The 20,180-nt window shown below is 39.4% G+C and overlaps 3 protein-coding genes across 12 annotated transcripts in view; 1 reads left to right on the forward strand and 2 right to left on the reverse strand.

Moving 5' to 3' along the window:
- Positions 1-3,103, reverse strand: part of LOC307023126 (triple functional domain protein-like) — a 94,186-nt gene extending 91,083 nt beyond the window's left edge. For 2 of the 6 annotated variants that reach the window (XM_079656167.1, XM_079656166.1), the window contains exon 1: positions 2,693-3,094. In XM_079656167.1, the coding sequence (XP_079512293.1) occupies positions 2,693-2,762 (70 nt within the window). In that variant the 5' untranslated portion in view covers positions 2,763-3,094. Of the gene's footprint in view, positions 1-2,692 lie in introns of all 6 variants that reach the window. The other 4 variants (XM_079656165.1, XM_079656164.1, XR_013803608.1 and 1 more) reach the window with 3 other exon arrangements.
- The window catches only part of cfap90 (cilia and flagella associated protein 90), a 200,638-nt gene extending 184,367 nt beyond the window's left edge, over positions 1-16,271 (forward strand). The window contains exons 1-3 of one of the 2 annotated variants that reach the window (XM_079656181.1): positions 7,621-7,804; positions 12,429-12,545; positions 14,100-16,271. In XM_079656181.1, coding sequence (XP_079512307.1) covers positions 7,688-7,804; positions 12,429-12,545; positions 14,100-14,279 — 414 coding nt within the window. In that variant the 5' untranslated portion in view covers positions 7,621-7,687 and the 3' untranslated portion in view covers positions 14,280-16,271. Of the gene's footprint in view, positions 1-7,620; positions 7,805-12,428; positions 12,546-14,099 lie in introns of those variants that run through there. The other variant, XM_079656182.1, reaches the window with a different exon arrangement.
- A 134-nt stretch (positions 16,272-16,405) lies between these two features.
- Positions 16,406-20,180, reverse strand: part of adcy2b (adenylate cyclase 2b (brain)) — a 70,061-nt gene continuing 66,286 nt past the window's right edge. For all 4 annotated transcript variants that reach the window (XM_079656170.1, XM_079656171.1, XM_079656172.1 and 1 more), the window contains 5 exons: positions 19,240-19,386; positions 18,432-18,539; positions 17,525-17,639; positions 17,277-17,401; positions 16,406-17,191 (listed from right to left, as the gene is read on the reverse strand). In XM_079656170.1, the coding sequence (XP_079512296.1) occupies positions 17,039-17,191; positions 17,277-17,401; positions 17,525-17,639; positions 18,432-18,539; positions 19,240-19,386 (648 nt within the window). In that variant the 3' untranslated portion in view covers positions 16,406-17,038. The remainder of the gene's footprint in view (positions 17,192-17,276; positions 17,402-17,524; positions 17,640-18,431; positions 18,540-19,239; positions 19,387-20,180) is intronic.

Below are 20,180 nucleotides of genomic sequence, written 5' to 3' on the forward strand. Positions count from 1 at the left end.
TAGGTTTAAGGACACAAACACATGGATTCCAATGAACTGTCAGGTTTAAGTTAAGATCTTGTTTAAGATCAGATGTAGTAGAGGTCTGGTTAAGGCCTGCTTTTTCCAAAGTACGGGTCTGTCCATTACTGTAGCGAGAGTAATGGACAGAGAATGCTTCAAGTACAGACAGGCCTGACATGTTAATCATTCTAATTGTTAAATATTTGTGGGATTTTTTACACCGGCAGCAGAATAATAAAAGTGTATTTTTATGCAAGACAGACAAAGATTTATGTTGTATTTAATCAACAACATATTTTTTATTATTTCAGAAGGATCCCCCCTGCTGCTCTACAAATGTAAGACAGACAAAAACAATTTATTAGTGTCACTTCTTCTGTTAAACAAACCAAAAAAAGTCAATTTAAGTGCTCTATTAGTAAATAAAAAGCTATTTCTAAACTAAAATATGAATCTATAGCAGATGGCCTTGTGGTAATAAGAGGAGGCATATCTAAACATTTTTAATTATGCAACAAATTAGCAGCAGATTTGATTAACAATGAGGCAGAAGGGCTGCAGCTGTGCACCATCAACAAAACATACAAAGTGTGGTTGCAAGTGAGTTACATGATGCCTCTCGCCTCTCTCCATGAAAGGAAGCCATCGGATCAGCTCAATACGGATACTGAACTTCCCTCTGTGGCTTATTATCTCGCTAGACACAAAACCACAGGAGCCAGAGGCTGGATGTCAATACTCTGCATTCTCCTGCTTGTTTACTCCCCTCCAACTCTGCTTCAAAATCTCACTTCCACCACAAAAAGGTCCCACATGTGACAGTGCATTTCAACTGCCAGGGTTTTGGCTTGGGAATGCATTCCTAGGTTCTGTTTTTCAATTTCTCTCTTATGCCACAGTTTCATATTTGAGTATCGCACACTTATGCAAATGTCACCTGGCGAAATAAACTCCCCACTACTACTACACATATAAAACACAAGCTTCAGCTATTGATCCATGGATAAACTCGTTTTAAATGCATATAAAAAGTAAGCTGCCAAAGAGAGGGGAGTTTTATGATGACACTGGCAGACATGACAACAGGCACCGGATCTAATTCACTGCTAGCTGACACTGAAAATAGCTGGAGGGTTATCTGGCATTTCCAAGTGCAGCCCATAAGCTCATAGACAAGCATTCACCCATGAATCACTATTTCATTCAACTGTATCTCAGTAAACTCCAATTACAAATATTGGGTTATTTTTGTACAAAAACACTTACACTGATATGGACATGGAAATTAATAGAAAATAAAACATTCTTAAACATAGTTTCATAATGCAAAATCTGCTGGGTAGAATAAAACATCTATATATTTCTCAGATCCCTTCATTTTTATTAGGACCACTTGAATTCTCATTTAAAATCCGTTTAAGAGCCATTGTTGCAGCCTTTAAAAATCACTGTAGGCCCGTGTTGGGACTTCAAGTCACAGTCCTTGCTGATTAATTAGCCTACTTAGCTATTGTTAGCGACATGAACATGCAAGTTTCCCACATATAATAATGTCTATAAGCAATAGTTCATGTGTAAATCACTGTCACTGACATTCTCGGGTGTTATAACAACCAACAGACCGTGTTATTGATAATAGGCAGCCCTTTTTGGCCTTGATAGCTATGTTGCAAAGCTAGCTTGTCCTGCACAGTGCACACCCAGGCTCTATGTGCCACGCCATGTATTGTTTACATTGCTTCCACAGTTCTGCTATTTTCTGACAGCACAGAAAACGACAAACAATAAGTCATTGGGATAGTGGATTTAAAATACACCAATACTGTATCATGTTTTGTATTGAATACACATTCAAGCTGTTCAGATACACGAGAGCTTTGTCAACTCACTGGCAGGCTAGCGATGCTAAAGTAGCTAGCATGGCTAACCAAAGCAGACAGCCAGGATTCGCTGAATCTGATTCAGGATCACTAGCTCACAGGCTAATACTGGAAGCTAATATTGAAACTAGTTATGAACACCCAAGTCCATTATCGGACAGCTCTGACCTGCTTATTTTCCTTCCTCTCAGCAACGTCTACATGTTATGCACTGGATATATAAAACATAATATATACGATATACGGATTTATATCTGCCTTTTCATTTTAATTAGAAAAAGTTACTTGGATTCAATCGTGATGGGGTCTAGCTGTACGAAAAACATATGTTTGCAGTCCTTGTGTTTTCCTCTTTTCTTACATTTACTGGGTCAAACATACACGTTACAACCTCTTTTTCACACCTGTCAGTGGTGTTAACGAGTTTAAGGAGTGTCATGGAAAGATAAAAACACAGAATAATGTATTTTTAAAGAAAAGTACACGGAGAGCTTTGACAAATCTAGGGGAGGTGTCCGAAGATGGAACTTGGAAAATTAGCGATGTAGCTAACGTTGCCCTGGCTACACCACTCTGAATCAAATACTGAAGCGTTTGTTGGATAAATGCATTCAAGAAACACATGTTAAGAGATTTCCACGACTACGTTAGTCATTGCTATATGTTGTACACTTCATTCACAACAGTAATTGGGCATTTTAATCCCTATTTTTCCCTGCACGAGCACCCAATGTCCCTAATTTGTGCACCAAGAGGAGCAGCTTCTCAGTAAATACTACTCCGACTATCCATCTCCTTTTTCGGCTTACCGTTCTTGAAGAACGCCGCAATTTCTCCAGCGTCCTTCGTCGTTTCCTCCGCTCCTTCCCCGGAGCTCATGGTTGCCACAACCCGGACCTGGAGCTCAGAGTCTCCCAAGTAGATCCCCCAAAACACACGATAGAAAGATGGCACAAAATCACTTCTGTCCCGAGAAAAGCTTGATTAAAGACACGGAGACTCGTAGTAGCTAGCAGTGCCATCTGCAAACCTCCATCTTGGGGTAACGTAATTGGAAACGATCAGCCGGGGGGCACCGGGTTCCTCCTCGGAGTGAAGCCGAGGGGAGAGTAGCTGTATCGAGGAGGAGTAGGAGGAGTAGGAGGAGGAGGAGGGAGGGGTCGCTGCTCGGTGAATCTCCGTAAGCTTTCGGAAATGTGCAGACGGTGGGTCATCAAGGACCGACGGCAGTCACCGTGTCCGATTTACAGTGAACAGGGGTGGAAGAAGTACTCAGAAATTGTATTTAAGTAAAAGTAGAAAATACCAGAGTAGAAATACTACAAGTAAAGTACAATAGCATTAGCATCAAAATACCTTTGAATTGAAGTGGAGTAGAAGTCAATGTTCCTTACTTGTTTACACCACTGACAGTGAAGCATGGCATATTAAAACCAGGAGGGAAACTACACATGGAATTAGAACAAACCATGGCTGTCAGTAGTGATACTTATCTCAATAACAGGCTTATTGTCTATTTAAACCAAATCCTCACTGTCACTGATGGGAAAATATCAAGTTTTAGGGAAGTTTAACAGACTATATGATTCATTTACTGTTGATTGTGCAAGTGGGTGAATGTTACTCATGCGTAAATGGAGGACTAGAGTGGTGAAACCTCCCGGATACAAACAATTCAAATAGAAAAAGTCAGCTGTTTGGTTTGAAGGAATTATTTGTATTTTCTTTGTGAGCAGAGGTGTGTTACTGAGGCCATCTGCTGGAGAAGAAAATAAAGAATAAGAAACTTGTGTTTTTTTACTGTATTCACACAAAGCATACTTCTTGTCGTTTATTGTTCCATCCTTCACTGTCTTTCAATCGTTTTTTTTAAAGAAACAATTCAAACAAAAAGCAGACCCACTTAATTAAATATTAAAGATTATCATTTTGGACAAGATACTGTGTTATTGTAGATAAACAACGAGACCATCGTCCATTTTTATAACACTTTTATCCAAACACATGAAATAGAAACAGAGTGCCCTTTTCTTAACACCTTGGGTCTAGTCACCAAAGAAGAAACTCAAACAGTGTGTGCATGTCAGGGGCCAGGGCAGGGGATGTCCAGTTTTCCAGTGATTGCACCGCACTGATTGAAAGTCCGCGGTCTAGTCAAAACAGGATTTATTCTGACGCCTGTGTTACTGATCCAACATAATCAGGATAATGCTGCTGCTTACTTGTGGATTATTACACAGTGATCATCCACAGCTTGTTGGTTGTTACTAACTGACATTTGGGGCCTCTTCAGCTAATGCCGAATAAATAGTTTCTGGAAGGTCCTCCTGAGTACTAAAAGCATCAAAGTTCCCCCACACACACTGCACTGCACACAATGATATGACTTTCAGTTTTGTATATAAACCAACTGAAGTGGAGATGTAGCAGCATTAGAGTGATTTATTTATGAGACAGCATTATAATTGGTTTTAACTGGGAACTCAACATAGAAAAGGACCTGTCGCTGTAACATTTTCATTCAACACAGTGGAGGACTGCAGAGCATATTATATGAATTGTTTAAATAACTGTTTAGCACACCTGATGGACTGTTTTTATCTGTTCTCTCTTTGGGTGCACATGTGTATGTCCTCTGTTATTATCATTGGCTTCATTGCTTATCAATACTTCACAGATTCATTAACCAAAAACTGGTAAGAACTGAACAAGTATGTAATAAAATATATATAGATTGCTTTGACTGTTTACGGTCTTTTATACACATAAAATAGGTTTTATTTTGTAGATCTTGATGTATTAGTTGGTATGTCCAGCAGGGGGGAGGCTGATACAAGTGATCAACTCTTCTCCTCTTCCATTTAATAGTTTTGATCAAATAGCATGTACAGCATCACTGTTTTAAATACAAGAAAACAACAAGAAAGAAGCAGATGATTCAGGAAAAAAACGGCTTTCAGGGCCTTTAACCTTGAACTTTAATAACCCTAGCATATTAGAAATAAATGGTTGTCCGGTTTAGTTAAAATAATGTTTCTGTTGCTTAATAATAGATATGACCTTCATTATCACTGATCTTTGTCCAATGGATCCTCATTACCAGTTGAATCTGTGTTTCAGGCTTCATTGTGATACAAACTTCTTTCCAGTAAAATTTACTTTTAATAATATAAAAAAGCAATTCAATTGCCCTATAAATAAAACATCATCTGAATCAGGGGAGAAAAATATGCATTATGAGAAGAAGTCTCAGCAACACTGGTACCTCCTTTTAATAAATCAGGGCCATTGAATGACTGACCGCTGCCTTCAGGTGCAGTCATTCCCACTGTGTCGCTGCCAAATAGCAATATTGCCTCCTGAAATGTCAGCAGTAATTACTCCTGTGCTCAGAGACCTCTGAAATGAATGAAAGCAGGTGGTGATCATGTCCCCCCTCTACGTCACAGTTGTTGGAAACCTCTTGAACTCTGCTGCTGATTTTTTGGCAGTTTTATCAAACATCTGGGCACCACTGCTCTCAGTGAATTTCAAGGCTTTGTTCTGTGTGTGTGTGTGTGTGTGTGTGTGTGTGTGTGTGTGTGTGTGTGTGTGTGTGTGTGTGTGTGTGTGTGTTTGTGTGTGTGTGCCACACAAATATGGTGTTTCTCTATGTAATGTCTGTATTCTCCAAAAGGGAAACAGCCAAGAGGTTTACCGGACCAATATTAGGACCATACCCACTTTTTCAAGACACTTTTATTGTAAAAAACACAGTTTTAGTGGCGGGTTAAAGTGTGTTTATGTCCATAGTGCTTATTTTGTGTGCCATAAATTAAAATAACAAAACTGTTTTTAAAATGTTGAATACAAAATATACTTGTTTTATCAGCATACTCACAATTCTCTTTTCCGTTTTTAAATTTTCCTGAAATATATTATTTATATAATACATCTTTACATAGTGCTGAGGGACTGTGAGATTATTTATAGTCTATTTGAAGCCCCAGCAATTGGACTTTCTTGTCACCTATAACTGAAACACATATTCCACACTGTGCTCGAGGCAAAGTCTTTCCAGGGCTATAAATTGATTCTGCAGCAGATGCAGGGAGAGACCTTTCAAGGACCTTGAATTGACAAGTGTTATTAGAATAAAAGAAGACAATGGTGCAGGGATGACTATTTTGTAAAAACTCAATCAGCTAACAGACAATTTAATAGGTATTTTCCTTATGATTGAAGATATTTTGTTACTTTATCGAAGACATAATGTACAATCTTACAACAGTTCGATCCGTTTCTCAAAGGTCAACCTGTAAGTACACTTGTGCATCACATACTCCCTATTGAACTTTAGTTAAAGATATATCAATACAAATCAATAACATACTTAACATAGATACGTGAGTTACTCATCAGTTAGGTTATTATCTCATAAATCAGTTTCATATATAAATTGAATTTTAGCAATCATCTTATGAGAGTCGCCCAAAGTTGCCAAGTGAAAATAATGGAAGCGTTATCAATAATTGATGGTAAAAGCATAGCAGCTGTAACAACTACCTTAATAAACCCAGGAGTGGCTGTCCTCTTTCCGCTGCTTTTTTTTCTTTCTTTCTTGTGCCTCATGAAAAGGGGTGCATTAGAAACGATTGTCAGGTCATATCATAAATTGTGCCTTTCGTAATTTCAAATAATGAAAATGTGGAGAAAGGAAAAAAATAATTCAACAAACGTACTTAGAGGATAAAAGCAGCATTGGTTGGCTAGTATTCCCACACATTGATTTAATAACAATGGACATCTCAATGTGTCATGCTTCAATGTAAGGACATTTAAGATAAGATAAGATTTTTTTATCCCGAAGGAAATTGTTGTGCCAGAGTAACAAAAATACAATAAACACAGCAGCACAACAGAAAAACTGTACACTAAAAGTGCAGTAAAAAGAGCAATTAAACATCTACAGAAAACATGAAACATAGATGGTCATACAATCAATGCAATTATTAGCAGTATTTAGTAGTGCAAAAAATTAAAACGTAGTGGCAGTTGCTTAATTGCACGTTATCATAGCATATTATTAATAATATTGCACATGTTATATAGCAGAGAGATTTGAAGAGATGTTCACATACAGAGGTAAATAAAACATGGACAATACCAATAAAAAAGAAGACAAAAAGTACATAAACATTTTATAATGCCAAGGTTACTAACTGAAAGACCTTGATAGCTGTTTTGCTTAAAACATTAGAAGTGACATATCCTTTTTTATGCATTAATTAATTAATTAATACAGGAAAGTTGGCCGACCACTTTTTCTATAAATATGGAATTTCCCCCAAAAATGTAATAAATAGCATGAATTCTAATATATTCATCTAAATATTCATATTCAGTTTATTTTAGCTGCATAGATCCATAACTTTCTTATAGGCCTACAGTGAACACATCTGAGTTTTTATTTTCCACAGAAATCACTCTTCATATCAAATACACATCTTTCTATAATGTTGTTTGTTAAAAGGTAGACACTTCCTTTATCTTGCATTTATTTAAACTTTTATCACACATTTTACATGCTTGTATTCTTGATGAATTGACAGTAACATAGCTTAGTGTTTTCCCAATACATTTGTAAAAGGAATTTTTTGTTTGAATCTCTAAAGTACGAACAAACAAAGAGCCCATGAAGGCAGCATGTCAGACAGTATCCTAGCGACCACAGACGCCAGTCCTTTGCCTCTATTAACTGGGGGATTCAGCTTGATCTTTTTAGTTTTACTAACTATAATAAGTGTTTGTTTTTAACCGAAAAGATGGACGTTTCCCTCGAGGCAAAAACCAAACCACTTGCCCTCTTGTCTCCCTTCAGTTTTATCCCACCACGACGAAAGGACCCAAAGGAAATGTCGTTTTATAACCAAGACTCCAAGGTAACGTGGTGGAATTTGAACTGTTGTTGCTATTCAAGCTAGCTCTAGCTAACGAATCATCGCGATATTGTGACAATATCAACCAGAAAACATGTTTGAATTGTATTCCCATCGGCCACACTGTCTCCACTGTCCACACACAGTAGATAATCTAATAATATTTGAAAAGTATTGGGTGATCCGAGGCCTGTACTACGAAGCTGGATTTTCGCTTAGCCGGCTAACTTCAGGGAAAGCTCGGGCTTTCCGGTGTTATGCCGTAGATTGAAGCCTTGCCGCGTAGATTGAAGCCCTGTTCGCGGGAACGCGCAAACGTGACGTCATCGCCTGTATTGAGCCTTCGTCTAGTTCAGGGTTTGGCAACCCGCGGCCCACGGGCCGCATGCGGCCCTTTAAGCCCTCTGCTCTGGCTCCTTTGAGCTTAGACAAAAACAAGAAGGAAATAAAATAAAAGTATTTGTAGGACTATTTGTATTTTGTTGCATGGTTGAAAATATTTCGTATCTTGTATTTTGAGGTGATAATGTGACACATAAATAAAAAACAAAACGGTTTTAATTAGGTCAACTAAAATATGCGTCACATCTTGCTACGGTCCCGCGCGAGCGCCTTTTCTTGGAGGTGAATAACCTGACCCCCGGCTCGATGAGCGAACTATGGATAAATCAAAGAAAAGTACAGGAGGAACACAGGATTTAATTCTGTGTGGACAGAGTTATATGCTTTCACAGCAAAGGATGCTGGTTTACCGGTATGTTTGATATATAGAGAGAAGTTGTCAACGGTGCTGCAGCCTTTACGTATCGAGGAACAACACGGGAGAGGAAGACAGCTGACAATCTTCAGTCATAATTCAATGGGGTATGTCATTTATTTCAGAAAACACTTTTTGTTATATTCCATGGAATGCTCTTAACGTCCCGATAGCAATGAATATATTAAATGCTTTGACAATAAATACATACAAAAATTAATCTCTGGAAGCCGTAGTGCTGTAAAAAGCACGACCAATCATTTTAGCCGGCCCGGGATACCTGCCTGTCAGCCTTCCATCTGTGCACAAACTTATCTCGTGGCCTCATTGATGATGCGCGTTCGTGTGTGTTGGAGGAGGGACTCTGTAAGAAAGTCTGAAGGAAGAGGCAGATTTTTTCCGGTTGTGTATTTTCAAATTCTAGCGCACTCGAGCTGGTTTCTCCATTCTTACCTACCCTACCTTTAACTCTTTTTAGGGTGCAGCTATATGTTTTATTTATTTCAAAGTGGGCCCATTTTAATAATATTTTGTTCCCCTTCAAATGTGCAGAGGACTCCCCAAGTGCTGTGTTTAATTTATTTTAAAGTAGGCCTGTGTATTATTTTTAATTCTCCTTATAGGAGTTCTTTGTTTCTTATTAGAGGTTAACAGTTTTATATAATGTAATAAATAGCCTAATAAATGCAAAAAAACTGTAGTTTTTGTCTGATATAACAATAAATACAACTTTATTAGCTATCAAGCTATGAAATATCTTTTGCGGCTACAGCCCAAAAAATGTTTTGGAAAAAGGAGCAAAATGGCTCTTTTGGTCAAAAAGGTTGCAGATCCCTGTCTTAAGAGATCAACTGTGCGGAGTTCTTCTTCTTCGCTTTAATGGCGAATCGCTTCCACTTGGAACATATATCGCCACCTACTGTTGATTTATTTAATGTATAAACTGCCCGTATTGTTCATGTAGAAATATATTACTTTTTTTTCAACCATCAGCTGTTGAGTGATTAACAACAAGGACAACTATCCAAATATCCTGTCGCTGACAAACCCCAAAGGAGAGATCATCTATATTGGTGACCCTGACATAAGTCTCGTGAAGTATCCGAGACTGAACCGAACACGGCAAAAAACGCAGTTTTTCTCGAAATGCCGGGGATTTTTGGAAGCGCCCGTGGTTGCATCGTGCGCACGGACTGAGGCTCGGTTCGCCCTCCGCCATTTCCACATTGTTTCGGCACTGGGAGACAGCAAGCCTATCGACCACATGGAAGTGATGGACGACCTGCTAGGTATGAAAGAACCCGACTTCTACCTCATGGGGCTGTTTCTTCGGGACATGTGGCTGCGTGTCCAGGCTGCGCTAGCTAACACGGCTAGTGTTGAGCCCCGCGCTTTAGCCGAAAAAGCTGACCGGATCTTCCTGGCCGCCCGGCGATTTACCCCTGAGGTGCTGGCCACTACACGCAGCGGCACCTTCCCTGGTGGGGGCACGCCGACGACATCGACTAGCGGCTGCCGGCTTACGGTTTGCGGCCGTCGACAACAGCTAACAGCTAACGGCTAACAGCTACTTCCGGTCCAGGGCGTGACTTCGCCACTCTCCTGACAGCTCACTTCAAGGTATACTCAATTCAATTCAATAGCTTTATTAGCATGACCTCAGTTACATATATTGCCAAAGCTCTGTATAGTTGCAACATACAAAATATATATATTATACAATATATATATATACACCCCCTTGTGGCCAAAGGGGGACAAAACTCTAGTCTTCAGATGTATGCTTGAGTGCAGCAAAATGTAGCACAGTGACTATTTTGTCAACTAAACATCATAAAACAATACATATTTTAGTAAACGGGACATTATAATCTCCGCACATCAACTCTATATTTGCCTCTGCCATGGTGCCAAAATGAAACGAAATAAACAATATAGGGTTTACTTCTTCTCTGAACTTCTATGTATACTGCATCCCTCCATATCAAATAAACCATAAACAAATACATAAAGTCGTGTTCACTGCAGCGATCTATTTTCACACACAACAGAAAGTAAAGTAACTTCAGACGTCACGTAGCTTCTCAGACGAGAGGGGTGGCGACGAGAGTGTCACGTTACTTCTCTCGCGGCATAGTTCACGGCATGGTAGGCGACGATCGACACGATTGGCTGCTCAGTGAGTTCGTTCTTTGTTGGATCACGGCTCACAGGAGGTGTCATCTCCACTGTCCGTCATTGTCAGCGCTGTTCTCTAAACCCGCGGGAAATGAACACGAGAGAGAGAACGAGAGAACGAGAGAACGAGAACAAACACGGACAATTGTTATTTGTTCCAAACCGGATTTCGGTTCCCCAGCCATGGTCTTAACCGGTCTTGACATAACATCTCGAGTCCTATAGGTCAGATAAAGAGACAATACGAAACCAAATACAGTCGATTCCGAGACAAGATGACCAATACCGTTAACAAGTGGTCTGGAGACCGGTCTTGAGTACAACACCAGCAAATATTCTCATACGAATGATTATTAATTATTATTCCCCTCTCTTCTGATATCAATACTGTGCAGATGAGAAAGTGTAGGCTACCTGTAAAACTCCCCAAACTGTATGAGCGGAATCATTTGAAAAATATAATATAGGATAATGCTATACAATGCTAACGGAGGCGAGATGTACGTTATTCACACGCTTATCCACATGTACGTTATTCACGCGCATATCCACACGTACGTTATCAACACGCATATCTAAGATAACGCTTTCTAAGGTACGTCGCCGCCACGTGAGCGCGTACTTTGAGCGCACCTATGCGTCGCCGTAACGTCTGACATCGCCTGTATTATACGTCAACCCATTCAGAATTGATGGAGGCGTTGGCGCACGTTGACATGTTAGTTCTCCGCTCAGTCAGCTTAGTTATCTGTTCTATGGCACAAATCACACCTTATAGGGGACATGGCTCCTTCCTCCCAAGGACTTCGTGCCCGCCGCCGCTGTGCCCTTGCCTGCGGTCGGGCAGCGCTCCTTCCTGCTGTGGACCACCGGGATATTCACGCCCGTCCCCACGTCGCGACCCAGCTTTCTTCGACTGGCGGGTGTGTTCTTCGTTTGCCTCAACGCCTACCGCGGCTCCCTTACGACGGCCCGGCCCCCCACCCCCGGTGGGGATGCCCTCGACCTCGTCGGGCCCCTACCCTCTCTTGCGGCCCCCTTCCGGCCCGCCCTCCTCGGCCCCTGTGGTGCTTCCTCCCGGACGCAAGGATTGTGTCCATGGTTGAATTCTGGGGGGGCTTGTGTAGTGATCACTGGTTGACATAATTCACCACGGAACTTTGGGGTATGGGTATTGTTTCCGCACGGACATGTGTTGCTACCTGTATATATTGTGTGCCCTCCTGGCTTTTCTTTCTCTTGTCTACTCGGACTGCAAGCCAGCGACATGTCCTTTTCTGCTCCTCATTAAAGTTCCCCTTTGCACCTTCGATGCACCGCCTCCGACTCCTATCTCTCGGCACTACAACACTAGAGTTTATTATAACCTATTAAGGCGATTGACATCACTTCATTTAGAAATACATTTGCAGAAACAATTCAAGTTAGTTGATAAACGTTAAAGTAGTTTTAGAAGGAGATGGAAAGATCATGAACCTTTGTCCAACAATGTTATAACACTCTGACAACAGAAAACTACAGTAATACTATTGTATTTAATTTGTTTTCTTTGTTTAACTTGATTTGAAGAGGTTGTTTGGATAATTGCTTTAATTTGACCCCTTTTCTCCTGCACCTTCAGTCAAATGAGCATTTAGGACGCACTAGTGTTTTCCCACATGCTTTGAATGATCACTGTCTTCGTATTTAAAGGTCCTGGAAGTTTCCATGTACGACCAAGTGTTCAACCAGACCGGGAGCTACGACATGAGGCTGCACCGAGATGACAGGAAACACCATAAAGGGACAGGGCTGGACATAAATGAGGAGGTACTGATCACACTTTAAACTGGTTAAGCTTGCTGATGAGCTCCAACTTATTATTATAACAAGTGTCTGGCCTGGACTCAGTAAAATATTAGCATTGTTTGTCCTATTTAGGGAAAATGGTCTCTATGTTTCTGTTGTTCAGATCTCCTGAATTTCATTTCACTTATGCAGATTTTACATACCATAATAACATCTGTTATCAGTGGTTATTCTTTGATAACATTTAATGTACACGTAACAAACATAGGAACATGTATATAGCCCTGAACATATTTGTTTATATGATTTATATATGATTCTTAAATGTCTCTCATATTAAAATGGTGGGGCAAAGACACACATACTTGAAAACAGAAGCTTTAGATGATATTTTACATACAGCTTCTATATTTCGAAATGTCCCATATGAACCGTGTGGTAAGTGAAACATACATCTAAGTTTTATGACATCTGTTGATGGCTCCTTTTGAAGCCATTTCCTCTCCACAGAGGAATTATTTATGTCCAGTAAACTGGCTCACAGAGAGTTTCTGGGTCCCTGAAAGCAGAGAGGGTGTCAAAACAACACGCGCACACGCTCAAATGCAAACTCAAACACACACACACGGTGGAGTTTATAATTACAGTGAGTCAAGAGGCTTTCTGGCAGTGATGGTGACAGCTCCCTCTGAATGTAGATGTTTCTGTTCAGGACTTCACATTTGAATGTGAATTAAAAATTATTTTTTGTACAAACTATTCAGAGGATAATGGCAGCATGTTATTATTTGATCCTGTCACTAATGGAAATAGAAAACCCTGCAGTGAAGGGAGGTACGGTCCATTCTGAAAAGAGTAAGCCGGACCTCCCTGAACTAAAAGGATCTAAGTCAGGGGTGTCCAAACATTTTTCACCGAAGGCCAGATACAGAACAATATACGAAGGGCTGGGCAACTCGCTAGAAGTGAGGTATATTGCCTTATAAGTTAAATTATAAGTTAGCAAAATCAATCAAATGTAGGTAAGTTATGCTTTCCATTTACTTTGCTACAAAAAGTGTTTAGCTCATTCCTTAAAACAGAAGCCTCAGATTGATTGTAATGAGGGGAAACAGGAAGTGTGTATGTCAAGCTTGTTATGTAAATAAGTTATTGGGCTTTTTTCTTATCAACTTAGATTTGTTAGAAAACGTTTCCAATTTTAATTGACTGAATTTATTTGAAAAGTGGGTTTATTAACACATGAATACTACTACGTGATATATTTTTACATATATATTTAAGAAATACAACATAAGAAAAGCACAAGTTTAATTTGTGGGCCATATTCCATTATACTTTTCGAATTTGCTGAGGACCGATTCAAAATGGTCCGCGTGCTGCATTTGGCCCCCAGGCCGTAGTTTGCACAACCCTGATCTAAGTGTTCAAAAATGGGTTATTATATACAATACATTTCCTAATTCCATTTTCTGTTTCCTAATTTAACATGGAGGGGGAGTGTCAAGCCAAGATTAGTTTAATTCATTTATTTTTGAGTATTTATTCTGTATCTTTTGGCCTGATCGTCTCCAGGAGAAGTTGCGGATCGTCCCGGTGCGCTCCTCTGCAGAGTACGGCCGTCGCCCTGTTCCCGCCCTCTACCAACCGGGCCGGCAGCACTCTCGTGTCGCTTGCACAAAAGCCGAATTTTTCATGAAAAACGGGATCACCTGGAATGTGGCACAGGCATACGGATCAGTGGTCCCTATTTGAAAGTATCATAAAATAAGATGAAAGTGAAAATAATAAACCAGTGTTGCAGCCTGTAGATTTCAGTTGAATTGATGAAAATAAGAATCGAGCATACTTTAATTAGGTTACATTTCATTCTGATACATTCATTGTGGTTATGAGCAGTAAAATGGTTATTTAAATTGACATTTTCCGTCAAAATACGAGAAGATATTAAGAAAGTGACATTTCCTAGGAAGCTCAAGCTATGTTCTTGTTTGAAGCTAAAATTGCTCCACCAGTACCAGTGTTATTTAAGGTTAAGGTGGCACACATCCAAAATGTCTTCCAGTTATTGCATCTCGACATTGCACCATATTAAAGATCAGTCTGTTCAGATTTCTGCCTTCAGTATAATGACGGCTTTTATATAAGACATGATGAAAGGCATATTGTGGATTTTTACAGACAGGATTTCTCTCTTTTTACTTACAGAGGGACAAAAGTTATCCACATAAAATGTAAAAGTTACAAAGTATTTGGTCATCCTTTCTTTATGTAATAACACATCTTAATCCACATCAATAACCTCTTTGATTTGAAAGATTCCTTTTTATAAATACTAAACCTATCCAACTAAGACCAACGTCTTACATAATGTTTGTTTTTTTAACATTTGACATCTCTTAAATTCTTCTTCCTTTGTACTCTGGTAGAAATAGAGCATGTATTCTTAGAAAGGACACAGTATTTGAATCTGTTTCTTTGTTAGAACAGCAGTGTTTATTTAAGGGGTGAGTAAATTGGAAATGTTGTTGCATGAAGTGGACAAAACACTTTCTAAAACAATGGTTTCACACCTCCATTAGAGATTCATCCTGAGAGATGTCTGCTGTAAAAGTAGCTCATTACATCACAGTCCATTTCAGTTGGACAGTCTTTATTATAATTACTGTTCTAACTTACAGAACATATCTGATGATAGTGTTCATACTAAAAAATACAAAGTGTTATTGATTATTTGCATTGGTAAACCAGAGGGTATTTTAATAAATGAGATATTTACATTTACACTAATATAGTATCATGTTAAATTTAAAGGAAAACATTGACATCTAGAGAAATAAGCATCTTTAATAATAGATGATCTTTCCATTGCTATAGATTTCCTTTGTATTTCCCCCAAAATGGCTTCTATTGCTTTAAAAATTGATCCTATGCTATTAAAGAAACTGTTGTTCACGTAGACTATAACATGATTGTCTGATATAATAGATGCTAGTATAGTAGCTACTGTTAAAGTAGGGTCCTAAAACCCGGAAGTAAGCTTCTTCTGGTTCCCTCGACAAAAAAGCAATGCAATTTCTCCATAGGATTTTGGAAAATAGCTCAAAATAAGGTCATATATCTATCGATCATAAATCTATCGATTAGATTTATGATTCGAAAATGATAAAAGTAGGGTAGACATGTGGAGATTATCCGGCTGAACAAAACGTGATCCATCTCTTAAATGTGTGTCAACCACAGACCTTATTTCGAGCTATTTTCCAAAATCCTATGGAGAAATTGCATTGCTTTTTTGTCGAGGGAACCGGAAGGAGTTTACTTCCGGGTTCTAGGACGCGTCACTGTGGCACTCTATTATCTAATGAAATAAATTAGCTGATTTCCGACAAGCTTCGAAAAAAGGCCCCCACTCACCTTCCTTAGTTTTGATCATTTACTGAATGCCTAAGGGATTATGAGCGTGATATTTGATCTCAGACACACAGTGGAGCCAAGATAGTTTAATATTTCTGTTTGATATAACTCAGACTGTAACAAATACATACAAAATGTCTGTCGTAATATGTGTCTGACTCTGGAAAAGTTGGAAAAACAGCAAATACTTCTTGTATCTCTGACTTCATCACACATATTTAAGCTCTTCTTTGTGATCTTTTCATAATGCATGTACTATTTTTTCTTCTGATCACTGAGCCTCCCCTTAAACTCTCTTTTTGCATTTAAAAATCTCTACAATAAATAAGTATGCCAAATGAAAACCTGTGTTATCTCCAATCATTCAAACTAAAGATGATAACAGACGTTACTTTAATGTGATGCTTCTTTCAAGCTGCACTTGTTTTTAAAGCGCTAAAACAAACCCACAAAGACAGCAGACGTCAATTTATATACAAATGTTTAATGAATAACAAAAGGATGTCAGTGGACATTACACACATTGCTGTTGGTCTGGTTCTAAGTGGATTATAAAAAAAAAAACGTTTCTCTAAAGCTCTTAAGCTATAAATACAATTCACAGGTTTTGGCAAACTATCCATCGCACCCTAAAAGACAATTAGCTGTTGTAACATCCATTTAGGATGAAATGGAACAAACCGGCTCACAGTGCCAAACAGGCAGATATATAAAAATAACACACAGCTCTGCAGGCAGCTCAAGTATAAGGCTCTGAAGCTCTGCAACACTGGCACTTAGCTCCACACCACTACTACTGTACAGATGGGCGGCTGCGGTCCTTGAGAGCAAACCTCATTTTAGTCAGGCACTCCTTTAGTCAGTGAAGAGACTCCTCAGGGCAACGTCTTGGTCACACTCGAGTTTATAAAAAAATCCAGAGTGCAGCGTTGAAGGACTGCGACATTTCACCTCTACGTTGTGATGCTATTGCTAAAGACAAAACTGCTTCTCAACAATCGTGTATCCAATGCAGGCTGCTGCTGGTAATGGGTTTAAGTTACGGCGCATGAAATATCTACGGCCACTTCGCGTATGATTGTTTTTGTTCTGCCCGCTCAAGGCATCACAGTTCCTTGTGAAAGAGATCGGGTCATCTCCGTGTGGACAAAGAAGGTCTTCAGCTCTCCTTTGCCCTTCACGTTAATGATGCCCCGACACGAACACATGTACCCGAGTGTGGATAAGATGTGATTCGTCTCCTCTGTTACCTGCACAGGAAGAAGGAAACATGACTAGAATAGGAAGTTCTCTATCACGCTGGAAGACCTTTAATGTGGAAAGAGAGACCCTCACTTGTATTTTTCCCAGAACCCCCGTGGTCTCCATCCTACTGGCCACGTTCACACTGTTTCCCCAGATGTCGTACTGAGGTTTCTGGGCCCCGATGACCCCTGCGATCACTGGCCCGTGGTTTATACCTAGCAATACCAAATCACAAATATAATGGATCATTCTCCTAAATAATTAAGTATTCTAAGCATTGCTTTTACATTCAAATGGGACATTTCTGCTGATAATTCGCCGTGAAGAAATGTTCTCACCAATTCTGAGTCTGAAGTCGTTGAAGGAGTGTTTGTTGATGACATCTAGCTTCCCCACAAGAGCAAAGGCAAACTCCACCATGGTGCCAATGTGCATGTTCTGTCGGTCATGTTCCTAAAATGCATGGGGGAGAAAACGAGGTATGAGCACCCCAATATCATGCAGTGGAATAATGATTGGTTGCGTCTTTGAAATTCAACTTTTGCATCCCGTCGCATCTTAAATCCAAGTTTTTTTTACTGGCTTTTTAAAAAAAACATTATCGTGATGCCGCCATCAAATCGGACTATTTTATTACGTTTGGACCATGTGTTAAACAACCCAGGTTTTCCCTGTATGGCATTTTAAATATTCTTCTTCCCAGAGTTACAAAAAACGACTAAGAAGAGTTAAATCTGCCTCACGTGCGGTACTACAATGTGAGGCTTGACAGGTGAAGTAACATCTTCAGGGGAAAAGGGATTTTAGCAAATGGTCTATTTAGCAGATTTCCTACAGGCATTAAAGAGATTTGGTTTTAAAATAAAAAATGTGCTGCCACCTTTGTGAGTGCTGATCTAGTTTGCTTCCTGTGAAAACCACTCATGTATTCAAATGAGCACAGTTATGAATCACTGGGGCTTAAATGTTATGTGTAGCACATTTTAAGGGCAACCCACACAAAGCAAATAAACACATTTTGATGCTTTATCTTCATTCTGTTTTGTAGCCATAAATGACAAATGACAATATTTTTGAATATGAGATCAAGCTGCCAAAACTACTTGGCCCTCTGTTTTCGCAAAAAGGCTCTTGTTCTCTGTTCTGTTATCCAAATATGAGCCCAGATAAAAGCTTGACAGTAGGAGTCCTATCACATGCAATGTCAGTGTGTGTGACAATGTGTGCATGTGTGTAAGATCATGCCTGTGCGCACTCTGGTCCCGGAGTCACATTCAGTCCAGTTGCAGCCATGTAGGTGCTGCCGATGGTTTTTATCTTCTCCACTCCGCTGAACTTTGGTTTGGACAGCAGCTGAGGAAAAATGACACACACAGGCGTAAAAAAACGGTATGTCTCTGCCAACACTGCCTTATTGGTGTTTACTGGTATTTACCTACAAAATGTCCGTTATAGGGACATGGAACCACAATGAATAGAAACAAAATGACCATAAAGCAACTCAAAACGATTTAAACAAAACTCAAAAAGACTACCAAAAACATTGAGACGCAGACATAATTAAAAATGAATATAAAGTGATACAAAACAAGCACAAAATATTCAAAATGAATTTGAGTCTCATTACTCTGACAGAAACTGACTAGGAAGAGACACAAAAGGGCTATAAAGGGACATAGAGCAACTACAACATGAGTAAACATGACTGCAGAGACACAAAAAACACAAAGAGACAACACTGTGTGTGTACATGTGATGATTGAACATGAATGTGATTCCTTCTCCATTCTGAACAGACACAAATGACTTCAAAGGGAAAAAAAGACTACGAAAAGACCAAATTGACCACAAAGACACTTAAAAGGCCTAGAACGCTAGAAAAGGACACACACAAACCACAGAAAGATGCTTATACAAGACACATGACTACAAGGAGACACGAAGAGGGAGGATGACTTGAGAGCATAATCAGTCAGTGTGGCTGTGTCTCAGAAAAAGATTACTTATTTCCACGTTGTCAGATGGCTGGATTATTAGAGTGAGAGGGGTTTACCTCATCAAAGTCTGCTATGATCTCGTTGAGAAGACGGAGGCACTCCAGTCCCTCCTTATTGACATCAGACTCGGTATAAAACTCTTTGAAGTCCGGGATGGAGGCGAACATCACACACACGGACTCGTAGGACTGATGATAAAGGTCCTGGTAACGAGAGGGAGGAGATAACAGCTGGATGTGTTGTATTGATTGAGCACCAAAAGAAAATAAAGAGTCCCAAGCACAGAGGGAAGATCTACGGGCTGAATACCTGACACTGATCAATTACGGCGTTTCTTTAAATAAATAAAATGACACTTTAATCATTTCTGTCAGGTCACTGCAGCAGCAAGATAGCAACAGCATCCATCACAGGAAAGACAGGATTCAGAGCAGATTAAATGATGGCACCGAGTGCAACTTAAAATGGACCGAATAAAAAACATTGGAAAGGTGGCAACATGAGTTAAGGAAGGGTTGGCAAGCAAAAGCAGCAGAGCAGGGGAAAAAAATGATGTACTGGGAATTATGTATGGCAGTATAAACTCCCTAGTTTCAATTCATTATGTTAAGCCGTTATCGCGATATTTCTAAGCAAATTGTCTCTAGTTCATTTGTGTCTATTCTCAAGAAAACTAAAAAAGGCCAGTTTCTGAAGATAACAAGATGATTATGGGATTGGAAATGTATGTTTTGTTGATTTGAGATTTATTTTGTTGCATAAACCCTTGTACAAAACATATCTTTGAGTAAAACTTGATCTGACATTTAACATCAGTTGTTAAAGTTGTTGCTATTTAACCATACAGTAGCACATGTCTAATGATGGTTAATACTAAACATATATCACAAAACAATAAAAGAAATAAGAGTGCCTTAAATTCAATTACTTATTGATACTGTGCATGTAATAATCAGAATGTCTCAATAACTTCATGTAGATCTCAGCTAGCTAAAAG

This window comes from Notothenia rossii, assembly GCF_949606895.1.
Source record: "Notothenia rossii genome assembly, chromosome: 10".
Lineage (NCBI taxonomy): Eukaryota > Metazoa > Chordata > Actinopteri > Perciformes > Nototheniidae > Notothenia > Notothenia rossii.